This window comes from Tachypleus tridentatus, chromosome 2 (assembly GCF_004210375.1).
Source record: "Tachypleus tridentatus isolate NWPU-2018 chromosome 2, ASM421037v1, whole genome shotgun sequence".
NCBI classification, from domain to species: Eukaryota; Metazoa; Arthropoda; class Merostomata; order Xiphosura; family Limulidae; genus Tachypleus; species Tachypleus tridentatus.
Window position 1 is genome coordinate 67,420,074 of NC_134826.1, and position 25,679 is coordinate 67,445,752.

Below are 25,679 nucleotides of genomic sequence, written 5' to 3' on the forward strand. Positions count from 1 at the left end.
TATTGTATCAACATATAACATCTTTTTGCCTGTTACAATGTTAACTATATAGGACTGACCTAAACATTAGGGAAAGTTGCTCACTTTCTACATAAAATACAGAGTGGACCATAGCTGAAATTATTTGAATTAACTGTGCATTGGTTTCCATTTCTGTGTGATTGTATCAGGGATTACAGGGATTTTATTTATTTCTATCAAGACTTCTTGAACTTGCATGTTTTTCTAACACCATAGTTTTGCTGTTTTCATAACTTCTTTAGTTTTCCATGGATGTACTGCTATTTCTTTATATATCAGTTAATGTGTTAATATTACAACTTCCTTCTTCCAAAGCGGTGACTCCCCAAAAGAAGGTAAATGTTGTGGAGAAGTACAAACATCTATGGCAAAATGAACTTTAACAGTGACTTGTACATCAAGCCACAATTCACCATTCTCTTCTTTTTTGTTTTAAATTTCATTATTACTGATGTTGAAGCTTTTTATAAGAGTCATTGTGCAATAATATGAGTAATTTAAAAGAACAATGGATTTTTATAGTAATAACAATAGACCAACATCAAAACTGGTTAACATATATGCAAGCAGTTATAAGCTTAATATTTTATGTTCCATTGTTTCAAATTATCTACTGCATACTGTATATTTGAAAATACATTAAAAATGACAATTCACAAACTCATGAGTTGGTTCTATACAAACTGTTTTCCTCTACTCGTGAAAATGCTTTTACCTATGTAGATGAGATGACATTAAAATTCTTTCTATCAGGCCAATAGATATACAGTATTTATAGATTTGTATTAAGTTTGAAAAATACAGCATGTTTTTTGTAACTTGATATTAAAACACTGAGGCAAACACAAAATAACTAACTACTGGCATTAACACAGTTCATAATTGACTTTTTTAAATATTATCTAAGCTTCAGTTTATTAATTTCAAAATGAAATATTTTTAAAAATTCTCAAATTTCACTTGTGTGAGTCACATGATGTGTATGCAGTTTATATTCTCCCTTATAGATTTTGTATTCTCTAATATAGCTTTCAATCTTCAACCAATTAGAAACAAACTATACATATTTATAGGCAAGAATAAAGTACTTCAACCTACTACATGCTCGATGTTTTTCAAAATATGAATGAATTTATCAAACTCAGAGGTTTCACCCATCACATATTTCAAGGTAGTTAGTTATGTCTTATTTGATGGGCACACTTATGGCCAATAAGAATATAATTTTTTTCATTTATAAAAATCTTACTATATTTCTTTCTTTCTGGTGGACATATTAGGCAGTTGACCTTATACATGTTTTTTTAATGAACAGTATTGTTCAACTTGGAACATGCAACAATTTTTTTTCCTGTTTATAACTCTGATAGAAAACCTGTTACATTATAGTGGTTTTTGGACTTTTTTCTAGTGTGATAATTTGTTTAATTCTAAAATATGTATTTGAAAGATGCACATATTTTTTCTGATCAAGTGACAGATTGCTAATTAAATTTCTATTATGCTTCTAAGTTTTTGGCAGGCAGTGAAACCATAAAATTAAAAGAAGAGTATGGGAAAATGCCAAGTTGAAACTTTGAATAAAATAGAAAACCTAGCAAAATGATTCATTCAGAGAGGAAAAAACATGTTTGTTCATTCTATTTCATATTTTTCAGTTTCTCATTTCACTGCATATTGGTAATTTCATTACTATTAGTATTAGGGTTGAAAAAATTGTAGATAAAATATAAAGTTTTGTCAGAAAAACAGCTTTTAAAAGAAATATATTTTTACTTTTTAGCATGAAAACCTTCACTCAGACTGATTTGTTTAAGGCTTTGAAAATTCAGACAGGTCTTTATTGGAAATATTTTAACAGAAATATTAATAACTTGTGTACAATACAGTTATGGTTACTGAAAGCTTGACAAATTTCATAAATGAATGTGTCATAAATTTAGAATTGTAATAAAAATTAGTACTTACAGCTCCACACGAACAGGTGTTTCCCTATTGGACTGACCCCATACACAAAGGGTGTTAATATTATTTATCACTATTAATTTTTATAATTATGAATATTATTCAGCACTGTTAAATTTTAGGACTAAAACTTAATCTAACTGAAACTTATGAGATATTATAAAATTAGATTCATTAACTGTTTACATCATGTGATAAATAACAGAACTTTTAATGCACACTAACAGTCTTATGTCAAACTACATTAACAAATACAAGTCTATTAAATTGTAAAGCTTAATATGACAAATGTTTCGGTGGACATTCCATCTTGGGGTTTCATATATACATGAGAAAATAAATCAGCAGCTGGTCAGTGCAAGGTCAAAACTAAATATCATGGTGATAAGTATGAATAACCATAACCCAAATGTTATTTTAAGACACAGATATTTAAATGTTAACACTAAAAATACGCACGGTAACTTTTAATTAATAGATTTCTTAACATTATTTCTACTAAATATTTGAGGGCCATCTGTGCTAGGTGTCCCTACTTTAGACTAGAGGGAAGGCAGCTAGTTATCACTGCCCACCACTAACTCTTGAGCTACTCTTTTACCAATGAATAGTGGGATTGACTGTTACACTGCAATGCCACCACAGTTGAAAGGCTAGCATGTTTGGTGTGACAGGAATTTAAACCTACAACCTTCAGACTGTAATTCAAGTGCCCTGTCCACCTGACCATGCTGGACCAAATAATTTAAGGGTATATCAGTAAATCAAAAAGGTAAGTAATGCAAATTTCAGATACTTACTTGTAATTACGTTTAGCTTGTGTTTCTATATTAATGTAAATTTTAGTAGCTTACTGTTAGTGTTAATAAATCCTAACATGATATAGAAAGGTTAAATCTTACAACCTTTGTAATGTTACTTTTCAAAATTTAGAAGTTAAAATTGACTAGCCAAAAAATAAAAGTGAACCAAAAACTAAATTTATTAACAAAGACTATTCATAAAAGTATTTAGTTCATTTTTGTGTACAACACTGTAGGAAGTTGTGGCACGAGCACTTTGAATCACCTACAGCAGAGGTCACAGCAAAAGAGTAAACATAATTTAGGGAAGCTAATTTGTACTCAACACTGAAATTTGTATCACCCCTTGTATATGATGGTACTTTGTGTGAAACCTTCTTACAAGTAAACATAACACTATGTAACACAAATTTTGTTCCTGGATAGCATGTGTTATTTCTCAATTGTTTATGTTACAAAAGTACAGAAAATGGTTTTGTCACCTCGATAGTAAAATTTAGAAATTATCCTATTTATGATGTAAATACGGGCAAATTTGCACATTTTCATTCACATAAGGTCTGAATAAAACAACAAATGAATCAAGATTTTCATATATTTATACTAAAGTTATGCAAAAATGAACAAAAATGTTAAGAAGCGAGTAGTTTTTCGAGATTTGAGACTGTAATGTAAATCACTTTCATGTATCAGCCCCCAAATACAGTCTCCCATTATGTTTTAGTTATATGCTCCTTGGTAGCAGCGCTCAAAGTCCAGTATATCCTGTTGGAAGCACTCGCCTTGCTCCTCTGAGTATACTCCCATGTTCATCTTGAATTTATCCAAATGAGCATCAAGAATATGGACTTTCAGGGACATCCAGCAGCCCATTTTGCCGTAATTCTTCACCAGAGCCTCATCCAGCTCCACATAATTTTCAGCCTTGTGAATGCCCAAGAAACCCCAAATCACTGCAACAAAGCTGCCTCAAGCTTTTTTTTCCCCTTCCTTCTGAGCTTCTTAAGGAATTCTGTGCACTCCAGGATCTTCTTTATTTGTGGTCCAATGAAAACACCAGCTTTGATCTTTGCCTCAGACTGCTTAGGGAAGAAGTCTCGAAGGTACTTGAAGGCTGCAGACTCCTTATCCTGAGCTGTAACAAATTGTTTCATAAAACCCAATTTTATGTGCAATGGTAAGGAGTCCACTAATGGCTCACACTTGAGATTGTGCCTCCTCACAGAGAACTCAGTCCGTTGTGGCCAGTGCTTCCTGTTGTGGTGTGCTACAGTGTCCCTGCTGTTTGAAAGGCAAATATAACTGGGAAACTTGGTAAAGCCTCCTTGGAGACCCATCAGGAATGCCACCATTTTGAAGTCTCCAATAACCTACCAGCCATACTCATCATACTTCAAGGCTTCTAGCAAGATATTGATGCTTTTGTGCTTCTCTTTGAGGTGCACAGAAAGATATTTAAATTTTAAAAGTTCTAAAATTTGTATAATATAAAATCTTACTATTCAAGCAAGCAAAAGTTGTCTGTCTTACCTTCTAGGATTTGTTTGCAGTGCTCACAGCTAAAATGAGGTGTCCAGGGTTTGTCTTGATCCCTGACAGACATGCCAAAATATGCCTTGTAGGCTTCATACATTTTAGCAGATGCAATTACAGAGCACTTTTTCACTCTTGTCTTGATAAATTGGCTACATACATAGCAGAATGCTTCTGGAGAATACTTGCAGCTTCTTGATGCCATCTCTGATAAAATCAGATAGGTATATGTGTTCACTTAGGCAGCTAGAACTAAACTGAAGTGATGAGCCCCTGTATATATATATTACTACAGAATGTTCTAGAAAATCCTCGTAAGTTCTATTACATTTTAGAAAATTCTTGTAAGTTCGAGAAAATTTTCTATCAGTTACTCAGCACTGAATCTACCTGGAAAATTCTAGAAAATGGGTAAATTTGAAAATGTCATTTCCCAGGTCACAAAAGCAAAGTTTGAAGAGAAAAATAGGTCTTTTCCATTTAATATAGGCATAAGCAATTTGGAAATAATACTTTCTGCCCAGGAACAAGAAAAAGTAAAAATTTTGTTACATAGTGTAATGAACAACCTTTCAGAACAGTTGGAAGACTTAAAGAAATTGTTACAAAAATCAATTAAAACAGTTTGCTTTGTTTGGAAACTTTTTTTTTTATACTTTTAGCACCTTCAGAAAAACTAACTACAAGCATTTTAATTATTATAAACTCATCACTAGTATGTTATTTTAAAATGCAAAGAAAAAACATAAGCATGACACATAAAAGAATTTCATATTTTATAAAATTAATTGAAAAAATTCAGTTTTCTCTTCCAGATTATCTAATGACTCAGTTCAAAATAAACAAATTTATTTTCAAAAAGTATAAATTTAGCTTATGAATTATTTTCAGCAATTCCAATGTACAGTAACTTATACAGAAAGGAAATTAAATACATATTATGTTAAAATATATTATGGGAAATGTTTTTTTCCACTTGCCAAATGCATAAGATCCTTCTCCATTATTAATGAATCTTTTCCGGTTCAAAATAAAGTCCACAATTTGAGCACGTTGGTCTGGGTTAAAGAAATCTTCTTTCCTCGCTGGAACATCAAATCTTTAACAAGACCAGTAAAAGTAACATTTACACAAATATGATATCAATGCACATAAACAAAATATTTTTAAAATTACAAACCTCTTTCATCTGTTAAAGCAACAAGTCACATTTACAAAGTAATAAAGTATTAGAGTTCCTTAAGATGTATGACACATTAAATAATGATGCACTACATTTATTAACAGATACAGATGTAGCAATATGACAATACTCTTCTTACTGGAAACCTGAATAGAAGCTGAGCTTAACACTAACAACAAATTTATTTACTAACCAACTGATGACAGCTTTACACAACATTATAACTTTTTTTTAGTTTCTTGAAGTGAATTGAGGCAAGTAAAGTAATAAAAGTGCCATTACTGACTGACTCATGTGCCCATTGATGAAAAACAAAAACTCATCATGAAGCAAAACATTAAACCACAATGTACATTCATGAGCATCTCACGTATTACATCATTCAACATGACAACATGAGCTATATGTTCCCTGAGTTACTTATAACTTGTGTAGTGGATGTATTTATGTTGACATAGATCAAGAGCAACAAAACTATATAATTAAGCATACATGAATGTAAACTATTACAATCTGCAGTCATTTTAGAAAGAAAGAAAAAGTGATAAGTCAGATTTGTATTTTTGTTGTGTGACTTACAAGGTTGTTCAAATTGACTGAATTCACATAGAGTTAGGAGTAAAGAAAATCAAAATATGAAGTTTTACTGCAAGTAATATATTTGACATTTCCCTAGGAGATTCTAGAGGTTATACAATCAAAAGCTGAAGCTTTTCACAGAAAGAACAATATTTTGTTTTTCACATCTGTTCATGAACAAATCTTCAGTAAATGTACTAAATTTAAAAAATCTTATTTTTTGTGTACAAAAGATTTGAGATGTTTAATGAAAGCTTGAAAAATTTTGTGAAGATACACAAAACATATTAGAAATTATAGTATGGAAACTCTGGTAGTTATTACTTTGTGATTGCAAGACTGGTCACATTGACCAACCTCGTACAGAGAGAGTTAATTATGTGAAACTCAACATTAGTGATTGGCTTGTGAAAAAGTAGTTGATAGGTTCCCTTCATCCCACAAGTGGGATCTCGGATATGCATCTTAATATCTCAAGTTCTTGCTAAGTGGAATATTTTCACTAATAAAAATACAAAATATAGTACTTTCTCTATACATTTGCTTACAGTCACATTTTTATACTTGCTAAATACCAACTAATTGACCTATTAAATATACATTTTATAATACTAATCACAGAAGCTTTCATTATACACACATTCACATTTCTTTCATACAAAAATAATTATAGTTTTCTGGAATAAGATAAAACTAAGATTAAATAAAAGTGAAATATTTTATAATAAGAGATATCAGTTTTATGGAACTGCTACTTTCAGTGCAACATACTGGAAAAAGTAAAATCTTATTGGTCGTGTGGTATGTGAGATCTGTGTTCACACTAGAGTACACTGAATATTTTTATAAAAACCTGTTTATCATAAAATATTTAGTGGTAATAAAATACTCCACATCATGTTATATTTATACCACTGGATTGTGTTTACCTTAATTTTTGCTAGAAGAATGTTTTTATTTCTATGCATGTTATGAAGTTTTAGTGGGTTAGATTCAAAATATAATTAAACTACATTCTTATCTTGTTATACAAATAAATTTGACATAAAAACATAGCTGATAATCCAAGTTCTAATATTATAAAAGATTTAAGTTCTTAGTTTTAAAAGGCAATATTAAAAAATTCTGAATTTCCCCTAGTATGAGATTTTTAACATTTACTCCAGGTACCCTTTCTCTACCTTAGTTACCACCCTTCTAACAAGTAGGAAATTTGATGTAAATTACTCATTATAATAATTTCATAACTCAGGCAGAACATGATTACAGTCTTTAACCTTATTTGTTTACAGAGCCACAAGGTGGAAAATCAGATCCCTCTTGCCATGCCCACCTGTCACATCTTCCCTTTCACAAATTCCCAATAGTTTTTCTGATATTTTATATTACGTTATTTATAATCATGTGACAGTCAAGAGATACTGTTTGCTTTTTACATGTTATTATGTGTTCTTTGTTATATTATTTAATTAAATAAAAAAAAAATCATCTAATGCAGTAGTACCATTAGAATAGAAGAGTAAGGTTAAGTTTCATTGAGAGTCAAAACAAAAAAGACAAAGACTAAGGCGAGTTCTTAGTTTCTTGTTTTTCATGGGTATTTTCTATCTATTGGTACAAAAGTAATTAAAATGTAAAAAAATAAAAAACTTTAAGGTAATGTAAATAAATAATAATTTTTCCTGAAGTACACTCAAGAAATTTGTGAGTAGCTTATGCTAATGTAGTTCATTAAGATAATGTGAGCTACATGTTTTCTAAGTGACTTACAACCTGTTTGGTAGGTATATTAGTTAGACGTAGTTCAAAGGGCAATAAAACTGTTACAAAAAAGCTACTTAGAATAAACAAATGTAGTTTCATGTTACAATCTGAAGTCATTATAGAAAAAAAAAGAAGATAATTTTGATTTATTTTGATGGTTACAAGATTGGTCATATTGACAAACCTCATAAGGTTTGGGTAGAACAATACAAAATACAGTCTAGTTTTACTGACTAAAACGTGTCCCCAAACACGTTCATACTTTTACCCATGGGGATGTTGTAACATTAAAATCCATTACACTCTTTGTTGATAAAAGGGTAATTCAAGAGTGGGTAGTAGGTGGTACTAACTAGCTGTCTTCTCTTTAGTATGTCATTGCTATATTAAGGATGGCTAATGCAGTCAGCCCTTAAGTAGTTTTGGTCAAAATACAAAACAAACTAAACATTAAAAAATATTAAAACACTAAATGTACAGAATATCACTTGACTAAAAATCACAAAGATTTATAGCAAATAAAATCCAGAAAACCCAAACACATGTACTTACAAGCATTCCTTATCTCTTGTGTATTCAGCTGTAAACTGTTGAAACTTTGGTATTTTGTAGCCAAAGAGGTTTGAAATTGTATGGCAAACACCACTTATACCTCTTTTTAATTTTTTAGTAGCATACCTTGAATACTGAAACTCTGGCACCTAAAAGAAATACATAAATAATTTTTTAGACTCGTGCATGATTTTAGAAATGCTGAACACCTCAGAAATACATGTAAAATGTAAAGCATAATTAATAACCAGTGAAAAATCTGTTGAAAAATTGATACTATTCTTCAAAAAAAAAAAAAAAAAAAAGAGCGAGAGAAAAAGGATAAAAATATATAATATCACAATAATTTACATTTGAAGCAAGATATACCCAGTTTGTCATTGAGAAAATATCTCACTGTCTCAAACTTTACTGTTAAAGTTTTCCTTAAATGAAAATGCATTTCCAAAAGATACCTCCCTACACAGATTAGCTATTTTCCCTTTGAAGTTGTGCTAAACTGCCTGAAAAACTTGCATACCACCTGCTTCGTGAAAACTCCCACCAAAATTTTGCACAAAACACATGAATTTGCACTACTGCATGATACTGTATCATACAGTAAAATCCTTCATCAACAGAAGTGTGACTCACCTCCAAGTTCAAATGCTCCCTCTACATTCTACATGAAATTCCCTATCCTTTGACAATGGTCATGAACAAAATGCACCAGGTACGTGGGAAGGAAGAAATGGTAAGAACATGTACAGAAAATGTCAACTTGCAAGATGATCATTCATTTCTGCACACAGATTAACTAGAATCCCATCAGATGTTAGAGGGGCCACTGCAAAAGTTACCTAGATGACCTACATTTTGAGAGCACCCAATGGAAATCCATGAATGCAAAATCCTATAGCAAGATCTCAATGGAGACATACCTGTGGAAGTCTGCATCTTATCTCATTCAGTGTATATTGCAAGAATGGAGTACAGGGAGAGGTAAGAAGCCTGAAAGGTATTGCAAGGATGGACAGAATAAGAACATGACCATCTGAGAGCTCACACACAAGCCATCAGATGGCCAATACTATGATCACAGAGAGAAGATGCATAATGAAAAAAGATGGTATTGACAGCCAGAACTGGAAAATGAGGAACAGGATATCAGAATAAAGGAAGGGTATGGCAAGGAAAAAAAAAGAGAAACAACCTGAAATCAAAACAATGAAAGACTGGTGTGTGAAGAACCAATCTGTGAGGGACACAGTCACATCAAGAAGGCAGCCTATGACATAGTACCTTGAGAGCATGACATACTATAAAACTCAGCTAAATAAAATAGGCCATGAACTACGTCTGAAAATTATCATTTGTGTACCTGTTAAGTAGTAAGGAAGAAAGATTAAACATTACCTAATATGAGAGCATGTAAACCCTGCTTTATGAATGTCTGGTTAATAAAAATTTAAAGCTAAGAAAAAACAAAACATTTTGTACTGAACCCCAGTTACAAATATTTTGGGGGTACTTTTGTCAATATCTTTTTTACAGTATTGTAATTATTTTTATGTATGTACAATTCCTCATTTAGTCTAAATGTTTCTAATTACTCTGATAAAACTGAATAACAAGAAGAACAAGAAATATATCACATAGTTATGTAATCTTTTTTGTTTTTGCTGTCAACTCTCCTTCTACATTAGCTCTGATATTTTACATCAGTGCCACGGTCCCCAAAATATTTAAGTGAAAAATACAGGGATTAACACTGAATAATTTCATGTGAACAGTTGAGAAACTTGTCTTTTTGTGATAAAATTTTCTGACTCTCTAATTAGATAAATTTGTCAATTATCTGTAAGATCATGTAGAATGGATCATACTTTAATCAATCATTTGTATTCCAGACTTCCTGTTGGTTATAAATTTAATAGGATTTAGCCTAAGAAAAATGTATTAGCAAATTGTAAATTTAAGCAAGTTGAAGGTGGGTGTGCCAAGAGGTTCTTGCATTTTCATTGGTTGCTTTGTAGTTCCACAAGACTGAAGGATATAAGATACAGATTTAGAAGATTAATGACATTTTACATAACATTTCATAGTTTAAAGAAGGGGTTCAAAAGAGGAAATAATTGAAGAATAAATATTCAAATTTTCACACTAAGGTAATTTAAAATTGTTTTTAAATATTTTCTTATATTACTAAGAACTTAAAATTTATATAATATTAAAAGCTGAGTTATCATCTATAGTTTGTTGTCAAATTTGTTCGTGCATCATGGTAGTTAAGTGGTTAAATCGTATTTTGAATGTAACTTACTAAAACGTCATGACACGTCAGTTTGACCAGCCCATGTGCTGAGAGTTCATACACCTTGGCATCTGTTTACACACCAAGTGTCTTGTTTGGATCGTGGAAGGTGTCAACCAATGTACTTATAAAGTTTCATTTAGATTGTACTCTGCCCTTAAATCCAAAATGATTAGTAAGCATAGTGCAAGTGATTCCAGCACCACTAGTAAGTAAAAAAAAAAAAAAAAAGCAAGAAAAGCCATCTCAGTGACAACAAAACTGGAAACCATCAAGAAGTTTGATGAAAGCCAGAGACTTACACAAAACTCCAAAGCATTTTAAGTTCTCACCATCAACTATAGCAACTATCAAGAAAGAAAAAGTTATCCAAAATGCTAAGTCTTCCACACCTGCATCTGTTAAGTTACTAAATAGGCATCACCCTAAGATAATGAATAGCAAAGGCTGACTTGACAGGTTAAAAAAAAAAAGAAAAAAAGAGCATAATTTACACAGCCTAAAGGCAGCAAGTACTGATAAGGAAGCAACAGCAGCATACCAACCAGTTCTAAAAGATGTTATTGAACAAAGAGAATATACGATCTATCAAGTTTAACATTTGAGAGACTGATCTATATCGGAAGAAGATGCCAGACAGAACAGGTGTGAACAACAAGAACAATTTTTGAGGATTGGTTTACAACTTTTTCTGCCCTGCAGTAGAGAGATGTTTTTCTATGGAAAATGCTTCCCATAAAGCCCTAGTAGTTGTTGACAACTCACCAAATCACCCTAACAACCTAATTTACATATCAACAAACATTTCTGTGGAGTTTCTTCCTCCAAACACCACTTCATTGATCCAACCTATAAATCAATACATCATAGCCTCTTTTAAAACATAACTTGTGACAAATCTTCAGGTAAATGATCAGGGGCAGTGGACAGCAACAGAAACACCTAGATCAGAGGTTTCTAGAAACCATTCAACATCAAGAAGTTACTATCTCAAATAAGAATGCAGTTTGAAAAAATCTGACTAGAATATGTGCACAATTTTCAACCTCTTGTTAAAGAAATCACATCATTAGCACATCAATTTGGATTTTAATGGAATTGAAGAGCAACTCATCAATGACTTACTGAAATCATGCTATAAACAAATGACCAATGAAGAACTGATAAACACTGACCAAACATTGGCTGCTTATGAATAGAAAGACGACTAAGAACCAGAACCACAATTGTTTTTAAAACAGAAAAAGCTGTCAAATTCATTTTTACTATTTGATCAAACTGTGAAAATCCTGACTAAAAATGACCAAAATTGTGATTGATGCCTTATAATTGAACACAATGTTGAAAGTTCCCTAACCTTGTATAGAGATAAAAAGTGAGCATGCTAGTCAAACAACATTGACAGGATTCTTCAATCAGTCTACACCACTGCTTCCTAGCCATGATGATGTTGACACTCCCACTAGGTCTGGCATGGCCAGGTTGTTAAGGCACTTGACTCATAATCTGAGGGTCGTGGGTTCAAATCCCCATCACACCAAACATGCTCGCCCTTTCAGCAGTGGGGGCCTTATAATACGACGATCAATCCTATTATTTGTTCGTAAAAGAGTAGCCCAAGAGTGGGCAGCGATGATTAGCTGCCTTCTCTCTACTCTTACACTGCTAAATTAGGGACAGCTAGCACAGATAGCCCTTGTGTAGCTTTGTGCAAAGTTCAAAAAACCAAACCAGATAAAAACATTTGATTATAGTAATAATTACACCATTTTCTTTTAATTAAAATTTAAAAACTATCATTCATAAATAATTTCAATATATTTTACAAACTACAGGAATTAATACTCAATGTTTGATATTTCCATGATAATATTTTCCATTAAAGTTATCATGGTTTTAAAACAGACAAATTCTTACAAGCTATGTATTTTTACTTAATGTGTACAATTTGTCCACGTTTCCCAACAAATACAGGAAACAGCTATAGGAATTATTTTCATGAGTATCAGATTTATATTTCTTCAATCTTGAATATTTTACACAATAAGTCTAAGTAAGAAAGACTAATAAATTTTTGCATATTAGTTGTATTTGTGAAAGTAATAATCACAGTTTTCTAAACACTATTAAACATATTTACCAGAATTCACTTTGGAAGAAAAAATCAAAGCCTATTAATATATATTACTAAATACCAGTTTTGTTAAACAACATTACAAAATTTCACAGACAGAGCTCATTTGCTCACTTTAATGTTTCACAAATGATATTTCCCGTACCACAATGCAAACAATTTTTTTCAATATTGTCAGATATCCAATAATATTTTTGCCACCAATAACATGAGTAGCAGTTTTACAAAATAAAGATTTTTTTCAAATCTTTCACACATCATGCAACAGATTTACTGTTATGCATTTGTTCTGATGCCTACATTTGTTTCAATGTGATGCATGTAGTGTATATTGTTGGATGTGTACTGTGCAAGTTCCACCTGTTTTCTAACCTTGTAGAAGATTCTTGAGTAATAATCAACAAAGAATTTACAAAAATGCTAGCATGCCTTTCAAAATGGTTTAAAATTCAAGAATCTCTCCTTAAACCATATAAATCAAAACTCCAAGAGGCAGAACAGAATATTTTTTTCATCACTGCAATTAGTGTACTTTGAGCCACAGAAGCTATAATTGTGATTAATGCTATTAATCAGAATACTATAGAATTTGACCAGGAATGTTTATATGTATATTGAACATCACAACCTGTTTAACTTCAGTGAATTAAATTATGGCATTAGTATATCTACAAGGATATTAAATATCTTTTATGTGTATCAATCTTTTTTTTTACAAATGTTGTAAATTTAATACATAAACATTTAATTAATGTTTAAGTTAAAATTTCCAGCTGTTTGAAATCGTAATGCATAATGTTTGTAACATAATAAATTGGAGACTGATCCGAAATAAATTATAATACATAACAATCAACAATTTCTCTAAAAATAATTTTAAGGTAGTAATGAATCACTGTCATATTGCAGCCACCATTACCTTTACTTCTCTTTAATATCTTACTATATATAATTAAAGCATGTTCTCTACATGGTGTATTATTACAATATTAACACTAATTTTGTTAGAGGAGACATATTTACCATTAATGTTACATATTTTTCTTAGTCATAATAATAATAATAATGATATCAGATTTCCAGCTACTTCTCACAGTTACATTCATTACTTCCTGTTGCCCATTTCATGTGTATTTTAAAGTAATGTTGGTTAGTTACAGTTGAGTGCAGCACAGCTCATAGTATGTTTTGTATATTATTAATACTTTCAGACTTAAGTTGGTTATATTTTAATTAATTTATTGATATTCTTACCTACTATTTTTACAGTATGATTCTGTTATTTCTCATTAATTTTAACTGTGCTGCTACTGGACGTAATATTTAAATAGTGACTTATCACAGTAAATTGGTCACAAGACAATGTTGCAGAGAATTGTATTATCCCTATCATGCCCAGTTGTATGCATTACACTTTTGGGGCAAATATCAGCTCTGAATTAAGGACAAATGAAAAAAAATAAACTTTTTTGTTCTGTTACATATTACAAAAAAAACATACTTCAGAGTTAACTTTATTCAATAAAGAAAAGTTAATTTTATACATAAAAAATCTTCAAAAATTGAAATACTGGTTTTGGGTTTGATTTAAGTGCACAGGTTCAAAGTTCAATAAATCATGCACCACATCATACACCATTTGGCCCACACTTATCTAAAAAACATAACAGAAATGTAATAATTTTTGTTCTCAATGAAAATGCTGCCTAAATTTAGTATTCTGCTATTTTCAACAACAGTTTGTTAAGAGTCAAACTATGTAAAAAAGGGGAAAAAATACTCACCTACAAATCATACAGTTAGCTTATCTACCTCCTCTCCTAATATCAAATTTGCCAAGGATCCAAACAATTATGAACTTTTAAGATATACAGTACAAAATTTTGAACTAGTTAATTTTAAAAACAGTGTGTAGAAGCAAAAATAAATATGAAATATTTTATTTGTGACAGGAAAAGAAATATTATATATATATATATATATATATATATATATATATAAACACACACATATGTATATATGACAGTAAAAATAAGGAAAGAATATCTGTTGTCAAAATATCTAATTCATCAAGAGTTTAAATCTCAAATCTATTTATTTCTTAAATTTGCTGTTGTTTTGAATTAAGCACAAAGCTACACAATGGGTGATCTGTGCTCTACCCACCAGGGGTATCAAAACCTGGGTTTTAGAATATATGTCTCCAAATATACTACTGAGCAACTGGGGGACACATTTCTTAAAACATGGCTTTATAGTGTTTTACATAACTTAGGTGGCAAGTAGTAGTTGATTCAGCATTACAAAGATTGTATTAAGTGTTGTCATGACAGTAAAGAAAGAACTGATAATATTTCAGTTATTCGTAACACTTCTCAAATATATTAATATATTTATTTTTATACATTCTCTTTTTTGAAGAATATATTTATAGGAACTGACCTTTAAATTCTGCTACCAAAATTTACATTGATCTCCATAATGAAAGGAGAGCAAGAAAGAACACTTTTTCTAACTCATGAATCATCAGAATTCACATATCTGAGCATTTTATGTCCTATTTAATGTGTAATATTTCAGTATTGATGTATATAAAATATCAAAGGAATACTATAATAATATGATCATTTTCAAAATAATACAAGAATGTTATAATTATCATTTTAATCCAAACAAAAATACACTAATTTTGCCAAACATTTTGAAAATTATTTCAAACTGTCACTGCTATATTTGTTATACAATCAGTAGTTAAGTTTTACGACAAACAATTGTACATAAAAAATATTGTGGAACAAATAAAAACTTTAAAATTTCATACGAGTAATTGATCCTGTTATGTATATGAAAAAAAATTAACAAACTACAATAGCTATGATATATCTTTTACAATTTCATAAGTTAGTACTGTTCCACTGACCTCTTCATTACACATACATTTAACATTAAGATATCTCAGAAGCAGCAAAGACCGAGAATATAATCACTATGATATATCTTTTACAATTTCATAAGTTAGTACTGTTCCACTGACCTCTTCATTACACATACATTTAACATTAAGATATCTCAGAAGCAGCAAAGACCGAGAATATAATCACTATGTGGAACTTCATGAAGAAATTTTTCATGTCACAGTAAACTGTAAATTTTTCTCAATTAGTTTATTATAAATTCCAAATTAAAAGTATGTAAAAACAAGATTTTAAATCCACCTTTTGTGTGTAACATTTCTGTGCCAACACAAACATTTTTTTTAATACAAGGATTTATCAACCAGGATGGATGTGATGGTAGACGAAAAAACCCTATCCAAAAATGTAATATTTCTTTTCCACAAAATGCAACATTTAAGACATAAGTGATCTCAGCTCCCTTGATATGTTACTTTAACATTACAATCTTCAGAAATGACTGTAAATGCTCAGAATTTATTTGCATTTTACTTTACTAAATCCAAAAATGAGAAAATCAAAAGCTGTTCTCTTCTTAACACCCTTAGCAGCCTTTCAGTGTAATCACAAGATCAAATTTAAGAACTACTTCCAGTGGTGGATTAACAACATGTAGTGTCACACAGCTGTTGAACATCATTCAAGAAGGAACATCATACTGTGTTTTATGGTCATGCAAAGGAAAGAAACTTACTTAACACATTCCACCAGACAAAAAGGGAAATCCATGCATTTACAAAGAAATAAATATAACTAAATACAGTAATAGTATAATAATTTCAGCTCTGATTAATATCAGTGATGCTGTGTTTTGTTTGGGAGGTACAAACAATAATAAGCCATTAATGAAGATACTTTTTTTAATCACATCATAAATATACTTAACTTATGTAGATTAATTTATTTATTTAATATTTTTAGTTCAAACTTGCATATAGTTGAAGCAGTAAGACAATTTGAAGAACAATATACAAAGTTGAAAAAGAATAATTACACAAATATTTGTTTATAATTAATATAGTACAAGTTATTAGCATAATTCTAAATACTGGTAAAACATTCATTACATTTTTGTCAGTCTGTTATAATAAGCTAACATATCTTTACAAAACAATGAACAAATACCCCTTGTAAACAATATAACAAGCTCTCACTAAATCATCTTACCTCCTTCATTGGCATTTTCATCTTCATTATTTCAGCATATCGAGTTAAAACATCCCATGGGGCATGAATTTTCACAAAGTTTACACCAATTGTGCACTATTGAAACATAAAAAATAAGACGTAACCTTACTGAGGTTTTCTTATTATCTATTCTTAATACAAATGGTATTGTAAGTAAAAATATAAATAAATATATGATTTAAAATATATTTCACACAATTCAAAAAGTTTGAAAGTTTTAAGATAATAGTCCAAAAATATGTTTTCCAGTAATATAAATAATGTCTTCATTATTTTAACTCTCTTACTACAAGCTCAGTCAAATCGACTTTGTTTGTGACCCTAAACTAACCTCTAGTTTTCATATTATGACTTAATGTTTTTATGCATCTTTGAAATTTCATAAGTTCTCACTAAACATTACACATTTTCTGTATACAAACACCAGAATGAAATCAAAGTATTGACTGCTCCAAGTGTAAAGTGGTTTTTACGTTAAGATAAAAAATAATTTCCTTCCTCTGAAAATTATCAAATTTCATTTGTGTGATCTCCAAAACTCTTTAAATAAATATTAAAAGTTTTTCAGTAAAACTTATTTTATCTTCCATTTTCAGTTTGATAATCCTTATAAACCCCATGAAAAAAAAAGGAAACAAACCTAAATTACCATTATGTTCTTTCCAGAATGACTGGAAATTGTAACAGAAAACTACAATTTTATCATAAGTAGGTTAAATATTGTAATAGTATAATTTATACTAAAATACTTTTGTTTTATTGCTCTTTGAACTGTATCTAACTAATAATCCCACCACAAAAGTTGAAAATCCCATGACAAAGTGCATCATATACTACAGTATAAATAATGTAACTCATGAACTGCTCACAAGCATATCTTGTGAGGCATCTTTTGGTACTATTGTTATTTTTCTTTACCTTACCTAATCTAACCTTCTTAAACTTAACAAGATTCTAATTTTTTACATTTCATTTACTTTCATAATAACAAGTAAAAAATAGATGTGAAAAACAAGAAATTACAGTACTTCATTAAATCGTCTATTCTTTTTGTTCGACAAAATTTATGTATGTTGAGTTTTTGTTTTGTTTCATGTGCTGAGTCTTAAGTAATGTATAGTCCAGTATGGGTGATTTTTCAGTGGATTTCTGTTTTAAATTGTGTGTCAGTTCTTGTAATTTTGAGGTTAAGAAATGATATTTGATTGCTTTTTTCCTGTTCACATGTGAAGTTAATGCTGGGATGTATAGAGTTAATGTGATTGAAAAAATTAAGTGTGTGTTCTGTAGTTATGAATCCTGCAATTGTGTCATCTACATATCTGTACCAGTATAGTGGTGGATGTAATGCTGTGTTAATTGCTTGTGTTTCAACTTGTATCATAAAAATATTGGCTAGAACTGGTCATACTGGGTTGCCCATGTTTAGGTCATTTGTTTGTATATAGTTGTGGTTTTTGAACATGAAGTTTGTCTTCAACATGGTGAATTCTATGAGGGTTGCTAATTGGTTGCTAGGAATGTCTATTGATGGGTTAGGGTCTCAGATATACAGTTCTAAGGCTATCTTGCAGGCTTCAGTGGTTCAGACTTCTGTAAAGAGGGATATAACATCGAAACTGGCCATTAAGGCTTTATGATTAGGTTGATTAAAGTTGGATTTGAAATCAAAAGAGTCTTTGATGAATGAGCTGGCTGATGTTACATATTTGGAGAATGCCCATGCTATGTATTTACCAAGATTGTAATTAAACGATTCATATGTGGACATTATTGGTCGTAGTGGACAATCTGGTTTATGAGGTTTGGGGATGCCATATATTTGTGGTGTGCGTGTGTTGGTCTTGCATAGATAGGAATTAAGTGTTTGTGAAATTGTGTTTTTTTTTTCATTTTTAGTAGTATTTTGTTTAGTTGCGTTTCGTGTGTCTTTGTTGGATTTGTGTGTATTAGTTTAAATTTGTTTGGGTCTGATAGAATATTCTTCATTTTTTGGATGTATTCATTCATGTTTATTATGACTATAGGGTTTTCTTTATCTGCTTTTAGAATTTTTATGTTTTTGTCTTGTTTTAGGTTTTTAATGCAATTAATATCTCTTTGTAAGATTGTTTTTTTAACTTTATGTTTTGTGAAATTATGTTGATGGTTTTGTGAGAAAATTCTTTAAAGAAATCATTTAAGATGTTGATTTTAGGTGTTTCTGGAAAATATAAATTTTTAATTTTTTGTGGGAAGTTGATGACGGAAGAAGGTAGAAACGTTGTTGACTCCTCTACATAAAATATTTTCTCAACCCAAACCAGCTGTTTTTACATATAAACTTATCACTATCCCACCAAGGGAACAAAAGCAAGAATGAAAAATACATGATTTCCCAAACATACTTTTGTCACATATTATTAGGTTAAAACCCATTTTGGGGTAAAAATTCATTTCCACAGTATATACTACTTAATATATTAATTTAAGTTTACCCTAGATCTGCTAAGCCTAATAAACCTTATAAAATATTACTAGGATTATAAGTAAAATTATCAATAAAACCAGGTGTACCCAACTCTTCACATAATCATTATAAATATTTTTGTGATACAGTATACCACTAGAGAGACCAGTGTATCAAGATAGTTACTTAATTTGTTGATCTATGCACAAAGCTATCTTTTATCTTGAGTAAATAATAAAAACAAATGCTATAAAGACTTGCATTTATTAGTTTAATTACATGAAATGAAAATAAACCTTGTAACCAAACGAAATGTTAGTTTAATTAAATTTTAATTTCTTCTAATAAATATTATTTTTTGTATGTTACTTTCTTATGTAAAACAAACACCTGAACCATCTATTAACAATTCATCATAACACATGCATAATGAAAAAACAAGATTTACTTGATGAACATGTTCCAGTTCTAAGCCTTCATCTTTCAAGGTTACTTCAAACGCTTGTCTAATGTTTTCATGAGGACTGTCTTTTTCTAATGATGGTTTGTAAACCAACACAAAATCAATTCGACGGCATCCGTCGTCAAATAACAGAGAAGGTTCCTAGTTAATACAATTCCCAAATTTTGTAATTCTAACTAGGTTTTCATTTCATTTAAACAAAATCATTTTTGGTTTGTCTAAATGTTTTGTTTCTTGTTCATAAAGAAAATAATTTAATATACACATATGCCCTTGATCTTTTGTTACCTGTCAAAAGTGAATCTGTATTTATAAAAAATTATTAATATGCTTCTAAAGAGTATATAAACATGTATACTGAAATATGCTTGTGACAGTTTGTAATTTCTGTACATTTAAAGCTCATAAGTTGCATAAATGAATCTGTTTTCTTACCACAGGACATGGGAAAACTTCCCCTAAACTAACCCCCACCCCCCAAAAAAATGTTTTTCAAATGTAAGGGTTTTATTTCTAAATAAATTTTGTAATGAATAGTAAGGGACCCTCAAAACAGTACCATTTTAAACATACTTGTAAAAAAGATCTTTAGATATAAAACCAGACAATGTTTATGGACATAGTATGCTAACATGAATGTTCTTGCACCACAGAATTCACCAAATACAATTCTTCCCCTCAAGAAAAAAAATCTGAAAGACAAACTTCTTTAAATGTTACAGAATAGTTAATGATTTTGAAAAAAAAAGCATTTAATTTCAGTGATTGATATAAAAAAATTACATCATGTACATTAAAACTGTAATATCAAATCCCTTGATCAAAAACAATAGATGTGATATACATGAAAGGACACAGTAAATATTTATATTATTAATACATATACAAAATATAATCATATCAAAATTATCCTAGTATTCTATATATATATATATGTATATAAAATGCTAGAAAGAATCAAGCCAATTTAAGGTGGCTACAAGACAAATTTATTCCACTATTCAATATCTCAATTATTGGACTATGTAATTCACATGACAGTTGTACATTAAAAACTGTAAATAAGATTTATCTTTTTACATACACCATCAGAACATTATAATACAAGAAATTTGAATATTTGTTGATGTTTTTAAGTAAAGTTAGCAATTTAACTATTTTGAAAGGAAAAACTGGAAAAGTGCTAATAAGCATGCATTATGTAATGAATAATGAACATATTCATAGATTCTTATAAACTATTAAACTTACCTCATAATACAAGCTTGGTACATCACTATTATGAGAAGAATTCCTATGTGATGATGCTTTTGTGGATTCCTCAATCTGTCCTTCAGTAGAACTACCATCTGATGCTGATCCACATCCAATAACTTCACCTTTCATGGACATCTTGTCACTGAGAACTGAATTAACATTTGTTTGAGAATGGATATCTTCAGCACTTTGATAAACACTCAACTTTGGCAGAAATAATAATAAAAAAAAATTGAAGAATACACAGAAATGGCAATTTTTTTAATGTTAATTGTTGAAATTAAAAAGTAAATTGTAAGGAAAATCTGGTTTTCTTATGTCCACATTTTTCTTACTTTTCAACTAGTATATAGTAAAGTACATATACAGGTGTGTTTGACTGGAATTCTTCCATAACAAGTGTCTGTGACTTGTTGACAATAAATGAACAGTACACACTCCACTTGTTTTAAAATAATATATTCAAAACAAGTTAAATGCAAGTACAAACTTTTTTTTACATTATGAATATCATAGTTGTATCTTAGATACAGTTGTCTTTTTGTCAATGGAACTACTAAGGCTAATTCAATTGCTTTATAATTCAGATGAGAAGTCAATCCATTTTTATCTTAACAACTATCAGTATACAAATCACTTATTCCTTTTCTTCTCATTCTTTTTTTATCACAACAGTGTTGATGTATAATTCACTTACACTGTCTCATGAATTACTACAGTTGTATACTGATACTTGTTTACTTTTTAGTACATAGGTCTACTTCCAATAAATGTTTTCTTATTGCACATAGGCCTACTTCCAAATAGTCATCTGCTTTTTGTCAAAATCCACAAAGATAGGTTCAACTGCTTTAGAACACCCTTTGACAAAATACATTATTCTCCTAAAATATCAGAATGTTAACCTTACTTTAATATATCAATCATTAGGCTATTCATTCCCATTTAGCCTTACATTTTCCAATCTTTCTCTGACCAAAACATTTCACTCAGCTTTACTTTTGGTTATCTTCCCATTTTTATCTGTCTTCTTGCCACTATTTATAATGTGTTATTACTTAGGCCTTATAGAAATTGTTATATCCTTGACATCAATGGCTTGCATATGACATTCAATAGTCTCAACATCAATATATTATGACTTACAAACACAATTCTTCCAACAATCATCTGCTTGGACTCAAATCTCATGAAAAAAACAAACAATCATCAAATATTAACTCCTAAAATAAATAAATGAACACTACCTACACTAACCAGTCTTTTATATCTGCCAGTTCACGTTTTGAATGAGATAATGACAAACTGTAATTAGTGGCAAAACAATCATAAAAATTGGCTCTAATTTAACTGTTTGTTGAATATAATCTCCTGTTAGCTGTAAATCTTTTTTTTTAGATATTCTAAATAAACCATTCAGACTCAAAACAACTATAAATGTCATTTAACTACAGTGTCTCTACAAATATTTGATTTACCATTCGTCACTTGAGTTATACCAGTTTCACAGAATTTCACCACTCATGATTTAGCCTCAACAAGGGCAAATTTAAGGGTGAAAATTCCCTAAAACTGGTAAAATATTTCAACAAGTGGTAAATGAAATGAGAGATCTAGCTTCATATTTATTATTTTAAATGCCTCTGCTAAATAATTCATAAGAATATATTATGGACATCAGGCATATGTTATACACATACAAAACATTTTGTACAACAGGCAAAAGCACATGTTCTTTTCAATGTTTGTCTTGAAATATTTAATATCCTTATTCTGTACTTACCTGCTAAAATTCTTTGGCCTGTTTCCACATTAGGCTCTTCCCCACTCATATTTTTAATATTGAACAGCTAATATGGATAACCAAATGTGACATTTACAGAAACTTTAAAAACACACTACACTTGCTAACTCCATATATTATTCAACCAAATTACACAAAGTTATTATAGAATTATTAGATGTTTTAAAGACACAAATCTAGCATGGTAGAGGACAAATATTATCCAGCTATTGAATCAATATCAACATGTACGATCACAGGCTGCAACAATGATTTGCTTTTAACTTGATAAAACCATGTCAACTATCTTTACATAAGAAGCACTTTGATAAGAAACATCACATACATTAATGGTACTTGTGTTAAAAAGTTTCATACAGGAATCTTTAAAAAAATGTTTTTGATTTATTCAGTTTAAAAAAAAATGGGATATTTTAACATCATATTTTTACAAATTATTATAATTTCAAAGATAAAAACTTTTTTGTGTGCAAATGTTGTTCTACTTAAAAACAAAATAAAGTTACAAATTAATACTGATTCACTGTTCTTTTGTACCTAAACGTTAAGTAAAGATACTTTATTTTAGCCCCAAGTTAATTCCAAAAAGAAGCCCTACACCACAGTTACTCTTTTTCCAGAGGACATGAGGAAAGTTACATTACTCCCAAAAAACACTCAACTGCACCTAAATTTTGGAAATTTCAAGGGATTTACATTTATTTATTTTTTACAAGTGTCTAAAATGCTAGGGAGTGCAACAAAAACACATTTAACAAATGGATTAATGTAAATATCTACTTATTTACCACAAAGTGATAACAATAAAATTCACAACACAAAGAGTGGTCATTTAACATTATATTCAATATTCTATTGTAGTAAATTATTATGTAATGCTAATACATTTTTAACTGTTAGATTTTATTATATATTATTTGACAAAATTTCTACTGAAACTTTACATTAATACGTACCGTTATTTGTTCATTGTGATTCACTATTTTTTTATATTATACATGATTTATTTTGTTTGTAATTTCATGCAAAGCCACACAAAGGCTATTGATGCCAGCTTTCTGTAATTTAACAGTGAAAGACTAGAGTGAATGCAGCCACTCATCACCACCCACTACCAACTCTTACCAGTGAATAGTGGGAGTGACTTTTATATTGAAATAACCTCACAACTGAAAGGGTGAGCATGTTTGATGGGATGGGAATTTGAACCCACAACCTTCAGATTATGAGTCACGTGCCCAACCTATCTGACCAGGTCAAACACATAGTTAGGCCATATATTATTTTGGAATTTTTTTGTAATGCAAGCACAGAAAAATTTATGTAGTTACTGTCTGTATAACATATTTTTGCCACACTAATTGCAAAAACAAAAAATCCTGATTTTGTGATACGCGAGAGAGATCTAGGGCAATGTCTCACTTCTATGATTACTGCCTCTCACTTGAAAACAAACTTTTGATGTTATATTTCTATCTATAAATATAAATTTTTGCAAAATTTGATGTTACTTTGATAAAGCATAAAATGCACTCTTTGTGAAAAATTGTAAGACTTGAATGCAGTAATCAAATGAAGACGAGAACTAAAATTTATCTAACTTTGATAAATATTCAACAAGTTTTTGAATCATGTTTCAGTTTCATTATATGAACTGAATCATCATCGTCTTTGTTTCATATACAAACAAAACATTTTTTCATACATGTCCTTTTTATTTTCTAATCATATTTTAAAAATTTTAGTCTTGTATTTCACTGAAAAATGTGTTTGACAATTGTTTTATTGAAATAGAACTACTTTATAATTTTATGCAACAAAGTGTCAAATATTTTGCAATAGTGTAATTTCTAATCTTGAAAAATACAAACTATAATTATGAAATTAGCTACCTAATTATATTTTTACTTTGAAACAAACAAACTTTTAAGATGTCTTAAAAATATTAAAAAATAAATAAATGGTAGACTATATACAAAATATTTGGGTAAAATATCATCTGGCGAGACATTCTCCATATGGCACATGAGGGTGCTGATAACTCATAAATTTATGGACAATTTTGGTTACACCGTAAACCTAAAAATATTAAATGAAAAATACCCTGGTGTGATTTATAACATATTATATTACTTCAACAAATGTTAACTGCAGATGTACTGCTTTTGTTACATAACTGAAGAAGCACATCTACTGTAGACAAACACCAGTGTCTTTTTGTAAAACTGCACTCCCATAAAGGCTGTTATATATGACCTCAATTTTTTATTAGTCTATTGAATGAAAGAACAAAATGTCTAAAGAGTAAAACTAGTTTTATTTATTTAGTATCTGTGTTGATTTAGAAGTTGTTTTTTTAATTAATAATTTCCATGATGTAACAGCAAAACAGCTCAACTGAGAAATTATTTAGGTTAAAATCTGAACAGATATTTTCACCTCCACAAAACTATGTACTTGGGCTTAAGTTAGGTGATTCAATACTGTCATTAATTTAGGCTTAATTGAAAGAAAAAGAATAGTTCATTAAGCTGACTTATAGCAGCATAAATTTTAACAAGATTTTGTTATTTACATTTTTTAATTATATGATGAAGATTACTAAAACTTTTTAAACTTGAAGTTGTAAACAAAAGTGAAGTAACCATAAGTTATAATGAAATAATGTTTCAGGTAGGTTTATTAGATCTAATGGTCAAGTTAGGTTACAAATAACAGAATCAAATAATATTTAGTT

At 29.9% G+C, this 25,679-nt stretch overlaps 1 protein-coding gene across 3 annotated transcripts in view; it reads right to left on the reverse strand.

Annotated features, from left to right (window-relative positions):
• The window catches only part of LOC143244093 (anoctamin-1-like), a 72,337-nt gene that overhangs the window by 40,957 nt on the left and 5,701 nt on the right, over positions 1-25,679 (reverse strand). For 2 of the 3 annotated variants that reach the window (XM_076488154.1, XM_076488152.1), the window contains exons 2-7: positions 22,922-22,988; positions 21,133-21,287; positions 19,867-20,022; positions 16,949-17,044; positions 8,401-8,549; positions 5,303-5,421 (exon numbers count right to left, since the gene is read on the reverse strand). In XM_076488154.1, coding sequence (XP_076344269.1) covers positions 5,303-5,421; positions 8,401-8,549; positions 16,949-17,044; positions 19,867-20,022; positions 21,133-21,287; positions 22,922-22,970 — 724 coding nt within the window. In that variant the 5' untranslated portion in view covers positions 22,971-22,988. The remainder of the gene's footprint in view (positions 1-5,302; positions 5,422-8,400; positions 8,550-16,948; positions 17,045-19,866; positions 20,023-21,132; positions 21,288-22,921; positions 22,989-25,679) is intronic. The other variant, XM_076488153.1, reaches the window with a different exon arrangement.